The sequence below is a fragment of the Cherax quadricarinatus genome, chromosome 2 (genome assembly GCF_038502225.1).
Source record: "Cherax quadricarinatus isolate ZL_2023a chromosome 2, ASM3850222v1, whole genome shotgun sequence".
Lineage (NCBI taxonomy): Eukaryota > Metazoa > Arthropoda > Malacostraca > Decapoda > Parastacidae > Cherax > Cherax quadricarinatus.
In genome coordinates this window covers 60,874,155-60,896,654 of record NC_091293.1, presented here as the reverse complement: position 1 = coordinate 60,896,654, position 22,500 = coordinate 60,874,155, and the positions used below count along the sequence as shown (strand labels likewise).

The 22,500-nt window shown below is 40.5% G+C and overlaps 1 protein-coding gene across 2 annotated transcripts in view; it reads right to left on the bottom strand.

Moving 5' to 3' along the window:
- Nucleotides 1–22,500, bottom strand: part of LOC128701449 (cell division cycle and apoptosis regulator protein 1) — a 431,134-nt gene that overhangs the window by 1,562 nt on the left and 407,072 nt on the right. For both annotated transcript variants that reach the window (XM_070088578.1, XM_070088584.1), the window contains exons 18-19: nucleotides 6,916–7,035; nucleotides 5,198–5,313 (exon numbers count right to left, since the gene is read on the bottom strand). In XM_070088578.1, the coding sequence (XP_069944679.1) occupies nucleotides 5,198–5,313; nucleotides 6,916–7,035 (236 nt within the window). The remainder of the gene's footprint in view (nucleotides 1–5,197; nucleotides 5,314–6,915; nucleotides 7,036–22,500) is intronic.

The following is a 22,500-nucleotide window of genomic DNA, read 5'->3' as shown; positions in this document are numbered from 1 at the left end:
ACCAAAATTTCTTGTTTAAGCCAACTTGGTTAACTTTATTAACCTTCATTAAGTGTATTTTAACGTAACCACCTTGTGATCCAGCAAAATCACTAATATGGCACCCTATGGGTCCCAATGATGCCAGATTAATGATGGTCGACCTGTACAAGCCTTGACTGCACGAACACTGAACATCCAGTTTAACAACATATGGTCACCACACCAGAATCAAATAACCCTTTGACAGCTCTCATGTTTACTAGAACATCTACAGAAATTCTAGGTAAATTAAAGGACTAACACTATGAAATAACTTAACAGACAAACTGAATAACTGCACTCTCCTTAGGCAGGGTGTTCCTAGACAACACAGTCAAATCACTTACCCCATCTCTATTTGTAAATACCCTTTACTGTTTTGTAATGATTTCTCTGTAAGAGGTCTACTGCTTCAATATACAGTATAGTAGTATATCAGTCATTTTTCATTTACATCCATACCTGTGATAAAGTTTAATTGATAAAATATGCATAAGACATTGCAATGTTGATGGTTGGGGATTATCGATAGTGGACATGGTTTGTTTTTCAACCTTTTGGAAAATCATTATGATAGGAAGTTGTTTCTTTCTTTTCAGCTCATATTGGAGAGGTTCTAATGCTTTAGTAATTATATGGGTGATTTTAATGTTGTATTCCATCATAGGATTGTAATCTGTGATTTTTTCCTTTGAAGTCTGTGCAATCCCAAACACTTCACCAAATTTTTCCAACATCCACATTGCTGGTTCTGTTAGTTTCTTCTTCTTCCTCTGTCAATGGTTTGACAAGTTCTTCTAATTCCTCATTTGTCAACACTTCTTGATGTTCTTCACTATGTTCTTCCACTTCTTCATCAATCATACTGACGAATCCCTCTCCACCAACTTGTCTTACAACCCAAACCATACTCCCGGCTGGGATTGAACCCGCGGTCATAGAGTCTCAAAACTCCAGCCCGTCGCGTTAGCCACTAGACCAGCTAGCCACAATAAGATTCATCCAACTAGGTATATTTCTACACCATAGGAAGGTTAGCACAGGCACCACTGTGACCACAAATGCAAGTTTTTACAGACGAATCGTCTGTAAAAACTTGCATTTGTGGTCACAGTGGTGCCTGTGCTAACCTTCCTATGGTGTAGAAATATACCTAGTTGGATGAATCTTATTGTGGCTAGCTGGTCTAGTGGCTAACGCGACGGGCTGGAGTTTTGAGACTCTATGACCGCGGGTTCAATCCCGGCCGGGGGTATGGTTTGTTTGCAATCGTGTCATTACGATTTCTTGAGTCTTGTCTTGCAACCTCAGCATATGATTCTTTTTATTATTGTATCAAAATTAGCACTTTTTCACTGATGGGAAGCACTTCATGGCTTCTCTTAGGCTTTGAAGAACTCCCATCATCAATACTTTTGTGCTTTGGGGCCATTATTAAGCAAAATTAAGGGATATTTTTACAACAACACTGCAATAATGCTGGAGTAAATGTGGACAGAAAGAACACTTTGGGGTTAACTGGATGCGAGTAAAATGGGCCAGTGTGGATACATTATTATAATCAAGGGGAAGCCCTAAACCCGTATGATTATGCAGCGCCTGTGGGAGGGATGTGGAAGGTATTCAGGCTTAATTCAGGGAACTGGAGCACAGACCCAATTCCCCAGATCAAGAGCCCCTCACCAACATCAAGGAACTTTCCTTGAAGGACAGTGTGGGCACAGAGGACAAAGGGAGATGAGTCATGTACTGAGCATAACAGACAGGAAAGTTTCACCATGTTACTCAGAATAGTTTACAATTTGAAACTCATAAATTGTTTATTTCTTCAATTTTCCATTTAATATTTCTGGGCCACGGTAAACTGCGGATAACTGAAACAGCAGAAACAGTCTGTGGATATAGGGGTTCTACTGTACTAAGCTGTGTTACTGTTATTCATTAAATCTAGCCTTTAAGATATATTAAATGTCACCTAATGAAGAAAAAAATTGTGCCTGAGAACATAATTTATTTGGTTAGAACTGAAATCAATTCATATATGTTATTGTCATGTACCATGTTTTTTTTTTTTTTTTTTTTCAACAAGTCGGTCGTCTCCCACTGAGGCAGGGTGACCCAAAAAAGAAAGAAAATCCCCAAAAAGAAAATACATTCATCATCATTCAACACTTTCACCACACTCACACATTATCACTGCTTTTGCAGAGGTGCTCAGAATACAACAGTTTAGAAGCACATACGTATAAAGATACACAACATATCCCTCCAAACTGCCAATATCCCAAACCACTCCTTTAAAGTGCAGGCATTGTACTTCCCATTTCCAGGACTCAAGTCCGTCTATATGAAAATAACCGGTTTCCCTGAATCCCTTCACTAAATATTACCCTGCTCACACTCCAACAGATCGTCAGGTCCCAAGTATCATTTGTCTCCATTCACTCCTATCTAACACGCTCATGCACGCTTGCTGGAAGTCCAAGCCCCTCGCCCACAAAACCTCCTTTATCCCCTCTTTCCAACCCTTTCGAGGACGACCCCTACCCCTCTTTCCTTCCCCTATAGATTTATATGCTTTCCATGTCATTCTACTTTGATCCATTCTCTCTAAATGACCAAACCACCTCAACAACCCCTCTTCTGCCCTCTGACTAATGCTTTTATTAACTCCACACCTTCTCCTAATTTCCACACTCCGAATTTTCTGCATAATATTTACACCACACATTGCCCTTAGACAGGACATCTCCACTGCCTCCAACCGTCTCCTCGCTGCTGCATTTACCACCCAAGCTTCACATCCATATAAGAGTGTTGGTACTACTATACTTTCACACATTCCCTTCTTTGCCTCCATAGATAGCGTTTTTTGACTCCACATATACCTCAACGCACCACTCACCTTTTTTCCCTCATCAATTCTATGATTAACCTCATCCTTCATAAATCCATCCGCCGACACGTCAACTCCCAAGTATCTGAAAACATTCACTTCTTCCATACTCCTCCTCCCCAATTTGATATCCAATTTTTCTTTATCTAAATCATTTGATACCCTCATCACCTTACTCTTTTCTATGTTCACTTTCAACTTTCTACCTTTACACACATTCTCAAACTCATCCACTAACCTTTGCAATTTTTCTTAAGAATCTCCCATAAGCACAGTATCATCAGCAAAAAGTAACTGTGTCAATTCCCATTTTGAAATTGATTCCCCATAATTTAATCCCACCCCTCTCCCGAACACCCTAGCATTTACTTCTTTTACAACCCCATCTATAAATATATTAAACAACCATGGTGACATTACACATCCCTGTCTAAGACCTACTTTTACCGGGAAGTATTCTCCCTCTCTTCTACACACCCTAACCTGAGCCTCACTATCCTCATAAAAGCTCTTTACAGCATTTAGTAACTTACCACCTATTCCATAAACTTGCAACATCTGCCACATTGCTCCTCTATCCACTTTATCATATGCCTTTTCTAAATCCATAAATGCAATAAAAACTTCCCTACCTTTATCTAAATACTGTTCACATATATGCTTCAATGTAAACACTTGATCTACACATCCCCTACCCACTCTGAAGCCTCCTTGCTCATCCGCAATTCTACATTCTGTGTTACCTCTAATTCTTTCAATTATAACCCTACCGTATACTTTTCCTGGTATACTCAGTAAACTTATTCCTCTATAATTTTTACAATCTCTTTTGTCCCCTTTCCCTTTATATAAAGGGACTATACATGCTCTCTGCCAATCCCTAGGTACCTTCCCCTCTTTCATACATTTATTAAACAAAAGTACCAACCACTCCAACACTATATCCCCCCCTGCTTTTAACATTTCTGTCATGATCCCATCAGTTCCAGCTGCTTTACCCCTTTTCATTCTACGTAATGCCTCACATACCTCCACCACACTTACATTCTGCTCTTCTTCACTCCTAAAAGATGGTATACCTCCCTGGCCAGTGCATGAAATTACCGCCTCCCTTTCTTCCTCAACATTTAAAAGTTCCTCAAAATATTCTCGCCATCTACCTAATACCTCCCTCTCCCCATCTACTAACTCCCCTACTCTGTTTTTAACGGACAAATCCATACTTTCCCTAGGCTTTCTTAACTTGTTTAACTCACTCCAAAATTTTTTCTTATTTTCATTAAAATTTCTTGACAGTGCCTCTCCCACTCTTTCATCTGCTCTCCTTTTGCACTCTCTCACCACTCTCTTCACCTTTCTTTTACTCTCCATATACTCTGCTCTTCTTAAAACACTTCTGCTTTGTAAAAACCTCTCGTAAACTACCTTTTTCTCTTTTATCACACCCTTTACTTCATCATTCCACCAATCACTCCTCTTTCCTCCTGCCCCCACCCTCCTATAACCACAAACTTCTGTACCATGTTACCGTTGATAAAATCATTAGGAATACTTATATTCTATGTATATAAATGCAAAATGTGTATTATGTTCTACAGGGTGTCCCAAACGTCTCCATATATGGCTAACTTTTTTTCAGATACCTTTTAAGAATGTCTTTATCAAAAGAAGAACATACAGAAATAATTTTCACAACTAGACTGGGAAGCTGTCTCCAGGTTGTGATGAACCTTTAAACAAGAAACATGGCAAACACATCACACACGACACTGGTGCCAACCTTCCTGCAAAATCCAAAAAGACCAAAAGTGTTGCAGACCAAATGTGATAACAAGAGTCCACTGTGAGTGTGAGAGGCACATCTACCTGTGTTTACAAAGACATGGCAATCATGTTGAGAAAATTCTGTAAATAAAGTTACATTTGGTAAAATTGATAATTTCCTTATGTATGGACACTTTCTGGGACACCCTGTATTATACTGTATTAATCTTATGTTAGATTTCAGCATGCTTGGAAAACTCTACATAACCAGTGGCTCTCAACATGTACTATTGTCATCAAACTTTGTAAAAAAAATCCATCAAGGGGAAATGTAATATTTATTTATTATTTATTTAAAACTGGACCATCAATAATTCATCACAACTGTTTTGACTAACAATTAATTTTTGTTTTCAGGATCCAAATAATTATGCATGCTTAATTAGCACAGCACAATGAATATAATATACAAAAAATTAACATTTAAAATAATAATACAATGCTAAGCTAACTTACAATGGCTTTCTGAAGTTCTTCTTCCATGGATTTTAGATTGGAATTAGTAGATTTAAGTTCCTTATTCAATTTACTACATCTTTCATATGACTTCTTGGCTTCCTCTTTGCTACTTACTGTAATGACAACAACACAATATATGAATACATGTGGTCTTTAATGATGATAAAGCTGAAGCAATTGTACATTCAGGAGGTGGAAAAGGGAGGGGGAAGAAGGCAAAACAAGAGGTATGGCAGAGAGAGAAAAAGAAGGGAAGAGGGAGGAAGGGGGGAAAGGGAGGGAGGGGGAAAGGGAAGGATGCATGGAGGGAGGGAAAGGGAAGAGGGAATGGCAGGAGGGGATGAGAAAGGGGGAATGGAGGGAGAAGGTAAAGGGGAATGGAAGGAGAAGGGAAAGGGGAATGAAGGGAGGAGAAGGGAAGAGGGGATGGAGGGGAAGGGGGAATGTAGGGAGGGGAATGTAGGGAGGAGAATGGAAGGGGGAATGTAGGGAGGAGAAGGGAAGGGGGAATAGAGGGAAGAGAAGGGAAGGGAGAATAGAGGGAAGAGAAGGGAAGGAGGAATAGAGAGAGGAGAAGGGAAGGGGGAATTGATGAGGGAGGAGGAGGGAAGGGGGAATGGAGGGAGAAGAAAGGAAGGGGGAATGGAGGGAGAAGAAAGGAAGGGGGAATGGAGGGAGGAGAAAGGACGGGGGAATGGAGGGAGGAGAAGGGAAGGGGGAATGGAGGGAGGGGAAGGGAAATGGGAGGGGGAATGGAGGGGGAAGGGAAGAGGGAATGGAGGGAGGAGAAGGGAAGAGGGAATGGAGGGAGGAGAAAGGGGGAATGGAAGGAAGGGAAGGGGAATGGAGGGAGGGGAAGGGAAATGGGAAGGGAAAGTGGAGAGGGAATGGAGGGGAAGGAAGAATGGAAGGGGGAATAGAGAGAGGAGGAAAGAAGGGGGAATGGAAGGAAGGGAAGGGGAATGGAGGGAGGGGAAGGGAAATGGGAGGGGGAATGGAGGGGGAAGGGGAGAGGGAATGGAGGGATGGGGAAGGGGGAAAGGTAACTCCAGGTACAGGGGAGGAAGGGGAAAGAGAGGGAGGGGAAGAAAGGAAGAGGAATGGGAGGGAGGGGAGGAAGAAGAAAGGAAGAGGAATGGGAGGAAGAGGAATGGGGGAGGAAGGTGAGAGGAGGGTGGAGGGTGGAGGGTATGGACAAGGAGGAAGAGGCAGGAGCAGCTGCACAAGGCCCTACACAGCCCTGGCTAAACTTTTCAATCCTCTCGTATAACTCAGTAGCAGCACCAGCAAGAATGTTGTAAAAAAATTCAAGAAAATTGGATACATTGACAATGTGCTGTTACCATAATCTATATGAGGTGAAGAGGGAAGGAGGAAGTAAAGGAGATGGGAGAGAAGGTGAGGAAGAGGTTGCAAGACTTACAAAGCAATGGGACTGACAGCTTATAATTATTACTTGCAAGTGAATTTGAAAACTCATCATAGCTTTAGAATTATATTTCCCTAATATCTGAAATGCTCTCAATGTAGTAGGAACCATTAATAATCTTATATATAATAAAGATATCAATCAAATATTAGGCCATTTGCTAAAAAGGAAAAATTTGAATATGCAATGATATCAGTGAACAACACTACAGACACTGAGACAGAACTTTTTTATATAAAACAAATATTAATAAAAATTATGCTCCTAAATGCTACTTGTAACTTACAAAGTTCCTTTTGTAACTCTTTGAGCTTCTCCTCTGTGTTACTTCTCGCATTCTCAGACTTTTCTAACTGTTGTATTAATTTTCCAATATCCACCAGAGAACCACCATACTTCACTACACCTGTAAATTATATATAAAAAAAATTATTTTAACATTTTCATTGTTCATATTCACCAGCCATTCAAGAAACCAGTATGAGTTTGTATAAATAGTAAATGCATCAAATCTCACTCTGCATGCATGCACACATGCAGGCACGCACGCAGGCATGCACGCAGGCACGCATGCAGGCACGCATGCAGGCACGCACACGCAGGCACGCACGCACACGCACGCACGCACGCATGCACACACACACACACACACACACACACACTGACAAAAAAAAAAAAAGTACACTACACTAAGCAATTTCTATAACCTAAAAGCATCAAAATTCTAGACTAGCTAAGTCATTTTCCAAAATTCTTTCATAAATATAGTAACACAATGCATGCACTCCAACAGCACATCAAATCCCAAAGATCACTTGCTGCCACCCACCACACTTGCATATACAGTAAAACGTCAGTTAACACGTGTTCCTTTACCATGTTTTCTCCATTACACTATAGCAAAATTGTGACATTTCTCGACTTACACACTGTTTATTTTCAACTAACACAGTGTCACTTCTGGGTAAAAAATTTGGAGAACCAGTGGCTGGACTGCAGGATTTTTCCCCCGTCTAGTTGGCTCACATGCAGCCTGCCTGTGGGTCAGTCCAATGTCTTTGTGGGGAGGCCTAGCTCCTCCCCTATCCCACCTCTCATTGGTCCATACATGTGTCCCATACAATTTTCAGATCTGTGTTTGTGATTAAATTACACAGTAGATTCCTGCATACCAGTCAATACATGTTTCTTTTTAACTTTAGTAATGTATACAGGAGAAGGGGTTACTAGCCCCTTGCTCCCAGCATGTTAATTACATAAATAAACTTATTATGCTCAAATGTAAGCTTGCTGGAGACAATGTTTATATACAGATTGAGGAGGCAGACACAAACTGTACCTCTCCATGTGAGGGACCTTCCCAGTTTCTATATACCCCTCTGCTCATCTTCCATTGCATAATAAAGATTAAAAGATGAAAGAAAAATGTATGTAACGAGTATACAGAACCTACTTCAAATATATTTGTGCATCTGTTTACCTGGTACACTCATATATTGTAGTAAAGACATTCCTAATTGCTATTCCCTCAGTGTGATTCTCTAATGGTTGTGGATCTTCTTAGAATGAGCAACTGTTGGACATGACCCCAGAATCTTCTATGCAAACTCTTCCTTCTGCAATAGCATCTTCACATCATGGCATACCATATAGTACCCCAACGAAGAGAAAGGTGTGCAACAAGTACTCTTAAGAGATAATAATGTGCATAGATCATACAGTAATAACTTGGATGTTTGCAACTTTGAGACTTACTGGCTCTAAAGATCATAACCCCCAAAGAATGATCGAAGACCAGGCCTCTTCTTTTAGAAAGGAAATATTACAGGAATAAAAGCAATATGAAAAAAAAACATTGTTCAGACAGGAAAATAAAGGTAAACTGAATGTAAGTAAAAGTAAGAAAGATTTACCTACCACATATTTCCATAAGTCTAGGCAGGTACTACTATCTAAATTTTTTTTTTTTTCAACAAGTTGGCCGTCTCCCACCGAGGCAGGGTGACCCAAAAAAGAAAGAAAATCCCCAAAAAGAAAATACTTTCATCATTCAACACTTTCACCACACTCACATTATCACTGTTTTTGCAGAGGTGCTCAGAGTACAACAGTTTAGAAGCATATACGTATAAAGATACACAACATATCCCTCCAAACTGCCAATATCCCAAACCCCTCCTTTAAAGTGCAGGCATTGTACTTCCTATTTTCAGGACTCAAGTCTGACTATATGAAAATAACCGGTTTCCCTGAATCCCTTCACTAAATATTACCCTGCTCACACTCCAACAGATCGTCAGGGCCCAAGTACCATTCGTCTCCATTCACTCCTAACACGCTCACGCACGCTTGCTGGAAGTCCAAGCCCCTCACCCACAAAACCTCCTTTACCCCCTCTCTCCAACCCTTTCGAGGATGACCCCTACCCCTCCTTCCTTCCCCTATAGACTTATATGCTTTCCATGTCATTATACTTTGATCCATTCTCTCTAAATGACCAAACCACCTCAACAACCCCTCTTCTGCCCTCTGACTAATGCTTTTATTAACTCCACACCTTTTCCTAATTTCCACACTCCGAATTTTCTGCATAATACTTACACCACACATTGCCCTTAGACAGGACATCTCCACTGCCTCCAACTGTCTCCTCACTGCTGCATTTACCACCCAAGCTTCACATCCATATAAGAGTGTTGGTACTACTATACTTTCATACATTCCCTTCTTTGCCTCCATAGATAACGTTTTTCGACTCCACATATACCTCAACGCACCACTCACCTTTTTTCCCTCATTAATTCTATGATTAACCTCATCCTTCATAAATCCATCCGCCGACACGTCAACTCCCAAGTATCTGAAAACATTCACTTCTTCCATACTCCTCCTCCCCAATTTGATATCCAATTTTTCTTTATCTAAATCATTTGATACCCTCATCACCTTACTCTTTTCTATGTTCACTTTCAACTTTCTACCTTTACACACATTCCCAAACTCATCCACTAACCTTCGCAATTTTTCTTTAGAATCTCCCATAAGCACAGTATCATCAGCAAAAAGTAACTGTGTCAATTCCCATTTTGAATTTGATTCCCCATAATTTATTCCCACCCCTCTCCCGAACACCCTAGCATTTACTTCTTTTACAACCCCATCTATAAATATAGCAGGGCCCCGCTTTACGGCGTTTCGCTTTACGGCGTTCCGCTAATATGGTCATTTCAAATTATGACCAAAACTCGCTATACGGCTCCCCCCACCTGACTTTCCAATACAGTCACCGCGCCCCACCTTGTTTGTTTACATTCTTCGTGAGCTCAGTAAGCACTAAGTCTCTCCATTTTGTCTGGAAACTCCAAAATTTCAAATGTTTTTAAAAGTTATTTCATATTTTATATATACTCTGATAATTATACTTATGTATACCTGTACTTAAATAAACTTACATACTGTGCTGGCATGCAGGTACACATTAAAATAAGTAAGAGTGTCTTATGTCTCCAGACGTCATATTAGTAATGATAATACTAATCATCGAGTCTCATTTAAATGTCGTATATTACGTTAAATACACATTTTCATTAATCCATCTATGATATTTTTTCGAAATTATATAATAAACACGATACATAACATAAAAAGATGATAAATACACCCCACAATAGAATAAATAAACATAAATATGAGATGTGGTAGCAGACAACTTGCACAAGTGACGCCATATTAGAAATGCTAATAATAATAATAATAATAATAATCACCGAGTCTCCTTTAAATGTTGTATATTACGTTAATATACACATTTTCATTAATCCATCCATGATATTTTTTTCAAAATTATATAATAATCACGATACATAACATAAAAAGATGATAAATACACCCTACAATAGAATAAATAAACATAAATATGAGATGTGGTAGCCAGATAACTTGTACAAGTGATGTCAAGAATAACATTTTCTCTAATCTAACATAAGAGAAAATGTGTTACTGGGGGTAACTGTAGAAAATTATTCCTTTCGTATGTATGTAAGTAAGTTTATTCAGGTATACACAAATACAGTTACATAGATTATCATACATAACAACATATGTGTAGAGAACCTAGGATAACCCAAAAAAGTCAGAGTGACTTATTTCCATTGCCTTCACTCAGAGCATCATTTCTTCTCAAAATGATGTTACATGAGAATGGGAGTGTTCTTCTTTATTTATTCTACCGTATCAATGTAGAGACAACCTATACACAATGTAACTTGTACACAAACCAGACGTGTACACTTCGTTTACAAAACTTACCTTCGCCTGGTTTGTTTACATAACTCTGCGCCTGTCCTCTCTCATGCACTCATTCTTTCTCTCTCTCATTTATTCGTTTTATCTCATTTACTTACTCCTGACCCTACATTAAGACTACAAATATTTTAAGGTAAGTAATGAGTGAACTGTATATACATTTTATTGCTCTGGGATGCTTAAATGTAATAGAATATTATGTGTAGGTGGGTTGGCCTGGTATGGTAGCCCCGCTGACTACCATACATACCACACTTGATTTTTTACAATAAATACTACTCATCTCACCCTATATTTTAAGGTAAGTAATGAGTGAACTGTATATACATTTTATCGCTCTGGGATGCTTAAATATCATAGAATTGTATGTGTGGGTGGGGTGGCCTGGTATAGTAGCATGGCTGACTACCATACATACCACACTTGATTTCTTACAATAAATACTACTTGTCTCACCCTAGATTAAGACTATAAATATTTTAAGGTAAGTAATGAGTGCACTATGTGTGTATTGTACTTTTTTATTGTTTTTTGATGCCCGGTTCTATTGCTAACTTAATATATGTTAGTGTAAACTTGTTATCTAGTGTTTGTATGCATTTGTAAGTGGGAAAAAAAGGGTGTTCCACTTTACGGCGGTTTCCGCTTTACGGCGGTAGCCTGGAACCTAACCAGCCGTATAAGTGGGGCCTTCCTGTATATTAAACAACCAAGGTGACATTACACATCCCTGTCTAAGACCTACTTTTACCGGGAAGTATTCTCCCTCTCTTCTACACACCCTAACCTGAGCCTATCCTCATAAAAACTCTTAACAGCATTTAGTAACTTACCACCTATTCCATATACTTGCAACATCTGCCACATTGCTCCTCTATCCACTCTATCATATGCCTTTTCTAAATCCATAAATGCAATAAAAACTTCCCTACCTTTATCTAAATACTGTTCATATATATTTTTTTTTTTTCAACAAGTCGGCCGTTTCCCACCGAGGCAGGGTGACCCCCCCCAAAAAAAGAACGAAAATCCCCAAAAAGAAAATACTTTCATCATCATTCAACACTTTCACCACACTCGCACATTATCACTGTTTTTGCAGAGGTGCTCAGAATACAACAGTCCAGAAGCATACACATATAAAGACACACAACATATCCCTCCAAACTGCCAATATCCCAAACCCCTCCTTTAAAGTGCAGGCATTGTACTTCCCATTTCCAGGACTCAAGTCCGACTATATGAAAATAACCGGTTTCCCTGAATCCCTTCACTAAATATTACCCTGCTCACACTCCAACAGATCGTCAGGTCCCAAGTACCATTCGTCTCCATTCACTCCTATCTAACACGCTCACGCATGCTTGCTGGAAGTCCAAGCCCCTTGCCCACAAAACCTCCTTTAGCCCCTCTCTCCAACCCTTTCGAGGACGACCCCTACCCCGCCTTCCTTCCCCTATAGATTTATATACTTTCCATGTCATTCTACTTTGATCCATTCTCTCTAAATGACCAAACCACCTCAACAACCCCTCTTCTGCCCTCTGACTAATACTTTTATTAACTCCACACCTTCTCCTAATTTCCACACTCCGAATTTTCTGCATAATATTTACACCACACATTGCCCTTAAACAGGACATCTCCACTGCCTCCAACCGTCTCCTCGCTGCTGCATTTACCACCCAAGCTTCACACCCATATAAGAGTGTTGGTACTACTATACTTTCATACATTCCCTTCTTTGCCTCCATAGATAACGTTTTTTGACTCCACATATACCTCAACGCACCACTCACCTTTTTTCCCTCATCAATTCTATGATTAACCTCATCCTTCATAAATCCATCCACCGACACGTCAACTCCCAAGTATCTGAAAACATTCACTTCTTCCATACTCCTCCTCCCCAATTTGATATCCAATTTTTCTTTATCTAAATCATTTGACACCCTCATCACCTTACTCTTTTCTATGTTTCAATGCTTCAATGTAAACACTTGATCTACACATCCCCTACCCACTCTGAAGCCTCCTTGCTCATCCGCAATCCTACATTCTGTCTTACCTCTAATTCTTTCAATTATAACCCTACCGTATACTTTTCCTGGTATACTTATTCCTCTATAATTTTTACAATCTCTTTTGTCCCCTTTCCCTTTATATAAAGGGACTATACATGCTCTCCGCCAATCCCTAGGTACCTTCCCCTCTTTCATACATTTATTAAACAAAAGTACCAACCACTCCAACACTATATCCCCCCCTGCTTTTAACATTTTTGTCATGATCCCATCAGTTCCAGCTGCTTTACCCTCTTTCATTCAATGTAATGCCTCACGTACCTCCACCACACTTACATTCTGCTCTTCTTCACTCCTAAAAGATGGTATACCTCCCTGGCCAGTGCATGAAATTACCGCCTCCCTTTCTTCCTCAACATTTAAAAGTTCCTCAAAATATTCTCGCCATCTACCTAATACCTCCATCTCCCCATCTACTAACTCCCCTACTCTGTTTTTAACTGACAAATCCATACTTTCCCTAGGCTTTCTTAACTTGTTTAACTCACTCCAAATTTTTTTCTTATTTTCATTAAAATTTCTTGACAGTGCCTCTCCCACTCTATCATCTGCTCTCCTTTTGCACTCTCTCACCACTCTCTTCACCTTTCTTTTACTCTCCATATACTCTTGATCTTCTTATAACACTTCTGCTTTGTAAAAACCTCTCATAAGCTACCTTTTTCTCTTTTATCACAACCTTTACTTCATCATTCCACCAATCACTCCTCTTTCCTCCTGCCTCCACCCTCCTATAACCACAAGCTTCTGCCCCACATTCTAATACTGCATTTTTAAAACTATTCCAACCCTCTTCAACCCCCCCACTACTCATCTTTGCACTAGCCCACCTTTCTGCCAATAGTTGCTTATATCTCACCCGAACTTCCTCCTCCCTTAGTTTATACACTTTCACCTCCCTCTTACTTGTTGTTGCCACCTTCCTCTTTTCCCATCTACCTCTTACTCTAACTGTAGCTACAACTAAATAATGATCCGATATATCAGTTGCCCCTCTATAAACATGTACATCCTGGAGCCTACCCATCAACCTTTTATCCACCAATACATAATCTAATAAACTACTTTCATTACGTGCTACATCATACCTTGTATATTTATTTATCCTCTTTTTCATAAAATATGTATTACTTATTACCAAATTTCTTTCTACACATAGCTCAATTAAAGGCTCCCCATTTACATTTACCCCTGGCACCCCAAATTTACCTACTACTCCCTCCATAACATTTTTACCCACTTTAGCATTGAAATCCCCAACCACCATTACTCTCACACTTGATTCAAAACTCCCCACGCATTCACTCAACATTTCCCAAAATCTCTCTCTCTCCTCTACACTTCTCTCTTCTCCAGGTGCATACACGCTTAATACAACCCACTTTTCACATCCAATCTTTATTTTACTCCACATAATCCTTGAATTAATACATTTGTAGTCCCTCTTTTCCTGCCATAGCTTATCCTTCAACATTATTGCTACTCCTTCTTTAGCTCTAACTCTATTTGAAACCCCTGACCTAATCCCATTTATTCCTCTCCATTGAAACTCTCCCACCCCCTTCAGCTTTGTTTCACTTAAAGCCAGGACATCCAGCTTCTTATCATTCATAACATCCACAATCATCTCTTTCTTATCATTTGCACAACATCCACGCACATTCAGACTTCCCACTTTGACAATTTTCTTCTTCTTATTCTTTTTAGTAATCTTTACAGGAAAAGGGGTTACTAGCCCATTGTTCCCGGCATTTTAGTTGACTTTTACAACACACATGGCTTACGTAGAAAGATTCTTATTCCACTTCCCCATAGATATAAAAGGAAAAGTAATAAGACCAAGAACTATTAAGATAAAATCAAAGAAAACTCAGATGAGTGTGTATGAATAAACGTGTACATGTATGTGTAGTGTGACCTAAGTGTAAGTAGAAGTAGCAAGACATGCCTGTAATCTTGCATATTTATGAGACAGACAAAAGACACCAGCAATCCTACCATCATGTAAAACAATTACAGGCTTTCGTTTTACACTCACTATCTAAATACCAACCTATTATCACACTACATACCTGCTTAGATTTTGTCTCTGATCAACAGTTACTTTCCCCAACTTGGATACATGTAACATGATTCTAGTACAGTGGACCCCCGAATTTCGTGAGTCTCATGTTTCGTGAATTTCAAGTATTGGCAACTTTTTTCGTCAAAATATAGCTTCAAGTTTCGTGATTTGCCTCACAATTTGGCAGTCATACGGAACGCGTCCGAACGGCTCCGCATACACAAAGTCTCCCACACACCATTCAGAGTCAGTGTGACATTGTTTCTGGGCAAGTGACCATCACCTCACGAATTCATACAATACATTTCGTAATAATCCATTCTTTTTTGTGCTTGCAACTGCTAAATAAGCCATTCATGGGCCCAAAGAAAGCTTCTAGTGCCAGCCTTTTGGTAAAGAAGGTGAGAAACACGATAGAATTAAAGAAAAAATTAGTAGAAAAATACAGAAGTGGTTGTGGTAGAGGGTGGTAGTGGTTGTGATCATGATAGAGGGTGGTAGTAATGGTGATAGAGGCTGGTAGTGGTTGTGATGGTGGTAGAGGGTGATAGTGATGATGGTAGAAGGTGGTAGTAGTTGTGATGGTGGTAGAGGGTGGTAGTGATGGTGGTAGAGGGTGGTAGTGATGGTGGTAGAGGGTGGTAGTGGTTGTGATGGTGGTAGTGATTGGGGTAGAGGGTGGTAGTGGTTGTGATGGTGGTAGTGATTGTGGTAGAGGGTGGTAGTGAAAGTGGTAGAGGGTGGTAGTGATGGTGGTAGAGGGTGGTAGTGATGGTGGTAGAGGGTAGAGCTGCAAGAGCTCTCTGGACAGTTTTTTGTGTGACATGGGTCCAGTGACTCTCAAGCTGGTCCTAGTGCCATTAAAAAACAAAGAAGGAAAGTAACCCCAGATAAGGACTTGGTACCTAGAGTCTTTATGGAAGGGGATTCCCTTTCCAAACAATAGTGTAACTTCTCCATCCCCTCCCCTCCCCTCCTTCCATCTTCCATACACCAACAAGAGTCTTCAATAATGGTAAGTGTGATGTTATTATTGTTTTATACTTGATTTCTCATTCTTTTCTGTATGTAAATCTACATATTTAATCTATAAAAAATAATTTTTTATAATACTTTTAAGTGTCTGGAGCAGATTAATTCAATTTACATTATTTCTTGGGAATATGGTTTCAAAATTTGTGAATTTCGACTTTCGGCAGACTCTCTGGAATGGATTAATCATGAAATTCGGGGGTCCACTGTATGGCTCCTCACTGCCCTATCACAGAAAACTATGATTTAACCCTAATGAAAGATGCATTTCTGCCTTGGGCCTGGTTGAGGGAAGATATTGCCCACATTTTCTTCTACCTTTCCTAGCTGTTGTTCCAGTTTCCAATGGAGGTTCTGAGCATTGTGGAAACCCCAGATAACAATTATAAAAAGCAAACACCTAGCAATTGGAGGTGAAAGAAGTTATTACTGAACACAAAGCAAGAGTATCAGGGAAGTAAAACATATTCCAGGTCAATCTTTAGGGTACCTTGTTCTGAAGTAATTCATTTGTTAGGGTCAAGATACAGATTTATAAATGATGCAACTACTTTAAGCAAAACAATAACAATTACTAAGTACTAAATTCCTGCAAGATGACCTGTATATATTAAGGAAACAGCAATTGATGAACTAAGTAACTGTATATCAGTCACTGCATGATCCAAGAAAAGTATCCATATGTTCCATAAGCCCAGCCTCCTCTACAACAATGGAGGAGGAGGAGGAGGAGGAGGAGGAGGAGGAGGAGGAGGAGGAGGAGGAGGAGGAGGAGGAGGAGGAGGAGGAGGAGGAGGAGGAGGAGGAGGAGGAGGAGGAGGAGGAGGAGGAGGAGGAGGAGGAGGAGGAGGAGGAGGAGGAGGAGGAGGAGGAGGAGGAGGAGGAGGAGGAGGAGGAGGAGGAGGAGGAGGAGGAGGAGGAGGAGGAGGAGGAGGAGGAGGAGGAGGAGGAGGAGGAGGAGGAGGAGGAGGAGGAGGAGGAGGAGGAGGAGGAGGAGGAGGAGGAGGAGGAGGAGGAGGAGGAGGAGGAGGAGGAGGAGGAGGAGGAGGAGGAGGAGGAGGAGGAGGAGGAGGAGGAGGAGGAGGAGGAGGAGGAGGAGGAGGAGGAGGAGGAGGAGGAGGAGGAGGAGGAGGAGGAGGAGGAGGAGGAGGAGGAGGAGGAGGAGGAGGAGGAGGAGGAGGAGGAGGAGGAGGAGGAGGAGGAGGAGGAGGAGGAGGAGGAGGAGGAGGAGGAGGAGGAGGAGGAGGAGGAGGAGGAGGAGGAGGAGGAGGAGGAGGAGGAGGAGGAGGAGGAGGAGGAGGAGGAGGAGGAGGAGGAGGAGGAGGAGGAGGAGGAGGAGGAGGAGGAGGAGGAGGAGGAGGAGGAGGAGGAGGAGGAGGAGGAGGAGGAGGAGGAGGAGGAGGAGGAGGAGGAGGAGGAGGAGGAGGAGGAGGAGGAGGGTGATCATAAAATTATAATGTAGCAAAAATGTGTGTAAGTTCGAGCATGTGAATTTCTGGGAGTTGACTTGTCAGAGGATGGGTTTATGAACGATGAGGTTAACCATAGAATTGATGAAGGAAAAAAGGTGAGTGGTGTGTTGAGGTATCTGTGGAGACAAAAAAAACAAAACATTATCCATGGAGGCAAAGAAGGGAATGTACGAAAGTACAGTGGTACCAACACTCTTACATGGGTGTGAAGCTTGGGTTGTAAATGCTGCAGCAAGGAGGGGGCTGGAGGCAGTGGAGATGTCCTGTCTAAGGGCAATGTGTGGTGTAAATATTATGCAGAGAATTCATAGTGTGTAAATTAGGAGGTGTAGAGTTACTAAAAGTATTACTCAGAGGGCTGAAGAGGGGTTGATGAGGTGGTTTGGTCATTTAGAGAATATGGAACAAGGTAGAATGACTTGCAGAACGTACAAATCTGTAGGGGAAGGAAGGCGGGATAGGGGTCGTCCTCAAAAAGGTTGGAGGGAGGGGGTAAAGAAGGTTTTGTGGGAGAGGGGCTTGGATTTCCAGCAAGCATGCTTGAGCGTGTTAGAAAGAAGTGAAGCAAGACAGATGGTTTTTGGGACCTGACGAGCTGTTGGAGTGTGAGCAGGGTAATATTTTGTGAAGGGATTCAGGGAAACCGGTTAGCCGGACCCGAGTCTTGGAAGTGGGAAGTACAATACCTGTCAGTGATTATGTGTGAATGATGGTGAAAGTGTTTCTTTGTTTCTAGGGTCACCCTGCCTAGGTGGGAGATGGCTGATGTGTTTAAAAAAGAAAGAACTATAAATCATGAACAATTTACTTAATACAGATTAATTTCAGAAAATCACATGGCACCAGTAAGCTCCTCCTTCAAATACATAATTACAAAAATCTATATTTCTTCAATAAATTGTACAAAACACATTAACCAAACTCACAGCAAACATCTACATACAAAAAAATATGTGCATCTGATAAATTAACAAATGAAGAAAAATGTGGGAGGGAGAAGGTTGGCAGTATGGCTTGTGTTTCTGAACCAAGAACTATGAATAGTGTTACTGACACCACCCATCCTTTCTCACCCACTAAACATGACATCAAACACCTATTTTTTCTTTCATGCACTTGTCATAAATAATGCTGAACAGATAATTCAGATATATGAAGGAGTGGCATGGATGTACAGTGTGGCGAGGGAGGAAGAGAGAGTTGGTAGAAATGCCTGCACTCTCACTCTAAGCTTCTCATCCTGCAAAAATGAGGAAACCTCACTCACGAAACTCCAATACATTTAATTGTGTGTAAAGCTTCATAAATGATGAATGAATGAGGCTGATGTTGTTGTAATGAATTTAGTGGAGTAAGTTGTAAACCTCTGCCTGTCCTACCAACCCAATGGTTTGATCATCAATTTTCTCCTGAACACAATTTTGTACAATGTTACAGTATTACTTTATCTTGGTTATTACTTTATCAAATGCATTTATCTTTAGTATTAATGTCATGGGTTCATATTTGTCAGATACAAATTTGTCAAGAATTTTTTTTAACACCAGCCGTCTCCTTACAAATTAGGAAGACCCAAAACAGAGAATACATTCTCGATGATTCATTGCTAGAAGTGAACAGAATCACAATTAAAATGACTCTATTAACTGCTCAGGCTCAAGTTAGGACGTGTAGAAGAGAGGGAGACTACTTCCCAGTAAAAGTAGGTCTCAGACAGGGATGTGTAATGTCACCATGGCTGTTTAACATATTTATAATAGATGGGGTTGTAAAAGAAGTAAATGCTAGGGCGTTCAGGAGAGGGGTGGGATTAAATTATGGGGAATCAAATACAAAATGGGAATTGACAAAGTTACTTTTTGCTGATGATACTGTGCTTATGGGAGATTCTAAAAATAAATTGCAAAGGTTAGTGGACGAGTTTGGGAGTGTGTGTAAAGGTAGAAAGTTGAAAGTGAACATAGAAAAGAGTAAGGTGATGAGGGTATCAAATGATTTAGATGAAGAAAAATTGGATATCAAATTGGGGAGGAGGAGTATGGAAGAAGTGAATGTTTTCAGATACATATTTTGGAGTTGACGTTTCGGCGTCGGCGGATGGATTTATGAAGCATGAGGTTAATCATAGAATTGATGAGGGAAAAAAGGTGAGTGGTGCATTGAGGTACAGTGGTCCTTCGCTTTTCGTAGTTCTCGGCAATCGTAAATTTCGCCAATCATAGGGGTATTTTCGTATAAACATGGACTCACTTTTCATAGGTTGACTCGCGAATAGTAGTTCGTCCTGGACGCGTACGCACGGTGTAAGCCTGGGCGGCCTCCCTACCCAGCCAGTCTGGCATTGTTTACCAGTGAGTGAAGGTCCCCTCAAGTGCTCCTACGAAATATTTCATAATATTCCACTCATTTTAGTGCTTGTAATTACTAAATAAGCTACCATGGTTCCAAAGAAAGCTCCTAGTGCCAAGCCTGTGGTAAAGAAGGTGAGAAATATGTACAGCGACAAAGTCTTGGGCCATTTTCGGGAAGTGTTAAAGAGATGCCAGAAACAGAGCTCTCTCCACAGTTACTTTGCGAGACAGGACTAGAGTGACTCTCAAGGTGGTCCAAGTGGCATTAAGAAACAGAGAAGAGAAGCAACCCCAGAGAAGCAATTGGTACCTGAGGTGTTGCTGGAAGGGGATTCCCCTTCCAAACTGTAAACAATCCAATCTCTCTCCTCCTCCAGTCTCCCATACACTAAGAAGAATCTCCAATAAAGGTAAGTGTTACGCTGTTAATGTTTCATTCATCATTTCCCATTGTATTGTTTATGTTCTATATGTATATTTCATGTAATAATTTTTTTTGTTTTAATACTTCTGGGGGTCAGGAACGGATTAATTGTATTTACATTATTTCTTATGGGGAAAATTGATTCGCAAATCGTAAGTTTCGTTTATAGTAACGGCTCCAGGAACAGATTAATTATGACTCATTTTAGTGCTTGTAATTACTAAATAAGCTACCATGGTTCCAAAGAAAGCTCCTAGTGCCAAGCCTGTGGTAAAGAAGGTGAGAAATATGTACAGCGACAAAGTCTTGGGCCATTTTCGGGAAGTGTTAAAGAGATGCCAGAAACAGAGCTCTCTCCACAGTTACTTTGCGAGACAGGACTAGAGTGACTCTCAAGGTGGTCCAAGTGGCATTAAGAAACAGAGAAGAGAAGCAACCCCAGAGAAGCAATTGGTACCTGAGGTGTTGCTGGAAGGGGACTCCCCTTCCAAACTGTAAACAATCCAATCTCTCTCCTCCTCCAGTCTCCCATACACTAAGAAGAATCTCCAATAAAGGTAAGTGTTATGCTGTTAATGATTCATTCATCATTTCCCATTGTATTGTTTATGTTCTATATGTATATTTCATGTAATAAATTTTTTTGTTTTAATACTTCTGGGTGTCAGGAACGGATTAATTGTATTTACGTTATTTCTTATGGGGAAAATTGATTCGCAAATCGTAAGTTTCGTTTATAGTAACGGCTCCAGGAACGGATTAATTATGAAAAACGAGGGACCACTGTATATGTGGAGACAATAAAACATTATCTATGGAGGCAAACTGAATGTATGAAAGTATAGTAGTACCAACACTTTTATATGGATGTGAAGCTTGGGTTGTAAATGCTGCAGCGAGGAGGAGGTTGGAGGAAGTGGAGATGTCCTGTCTAAGGGCAATGTGTGGTGTAAATATTATGCAGAAAATTTGGAGTGTGGAAATTAGGAGAAGGGCTGAAGAGGGGTTGTTGAGGTGGTTTGGTCATTTAGAGAGAATGGATCAAAGTAGAATGACATGGAGAGCATATAAATCTGTAGGGAAAGGAAGGCGGGGTAGGAGTCGTCCTCAAAAAGGTTGGAAGGAAGAGGTAAAGGAGGTTTTCTGGGTGAGGGGCTTGGACTTCCAGCAAGCGTGTGTGAGCGTGTCCGATAGGAGTGAATGGAGATGAATGGTATTTGGGACCTGACGAGCTGTTGGAGTGTGAGCAGGGTAATATTTAGTTAAGGGATTCAGGGAAACCGGTTATTTTTATATAGCCAGACTTGAGTCCTGGAAATGGGAAGTACAATGCCTGCACTCTAAAGGAGGGGTTCGGGATATTGGCGGTTTGGAGGGATATGTTGTGTATCTTTATACGTATATGCTTCTAAGCTGTTGTATTCTGGGCACCTCTGCAAAAACAGTGATTATGTTTGAGTGAGGTGAAAGTGTTGAATGATGATGAAAGTATTTTCTTTTTGGGGATTTTCTTTCTTTTTGGGTCACCCTGTCTTGGTGGGAGACAACCGACTTGTTGAGAAAAAAAAAAAAAACTGCAACATCCCCATTCTTTCTTCGGAGTGTAGAAACTGTACTTCCTACCTCCTGGACTCAAGTTGTCCTATCCATTTACTATGAACACCCTCATGAATATTACCTTGCTTGCACCCTAACAGATCATACCATATAAACCACTTGTCAAAAAATGTGATTTTTTATATTTTTATCATTGAAAAGAAATTCACATTAATTTTCAAATATTTTAAAAAACATAGACCATTGTAAGGTTATAGTTTACGATCATGTAATATTCCAAACCAAGAAGGAAAGAAGAAAAGCAGCTCTAAAGTAGAATTCCTCTTATCCAGCAGTTTTCAGATTGTAGAAGAATGGTTCAGAGAACCGACAAGTTGATAAATTAGACACATGTGCAACACCTGGGTATCTTTAATGAGGAAACGTTTCGTCACACAGTGGCTTCATTAGTCCATTCTCCTTTGTATGGACTGATGAAGCCACTGTGTGGCGAAATGTTTCCTCATTAAAGATACCCAAGTGTTGCACGTGTGTCTAATTTATCAGTTCTCAGATTGACCACTTGACACTGATTTCCTAAT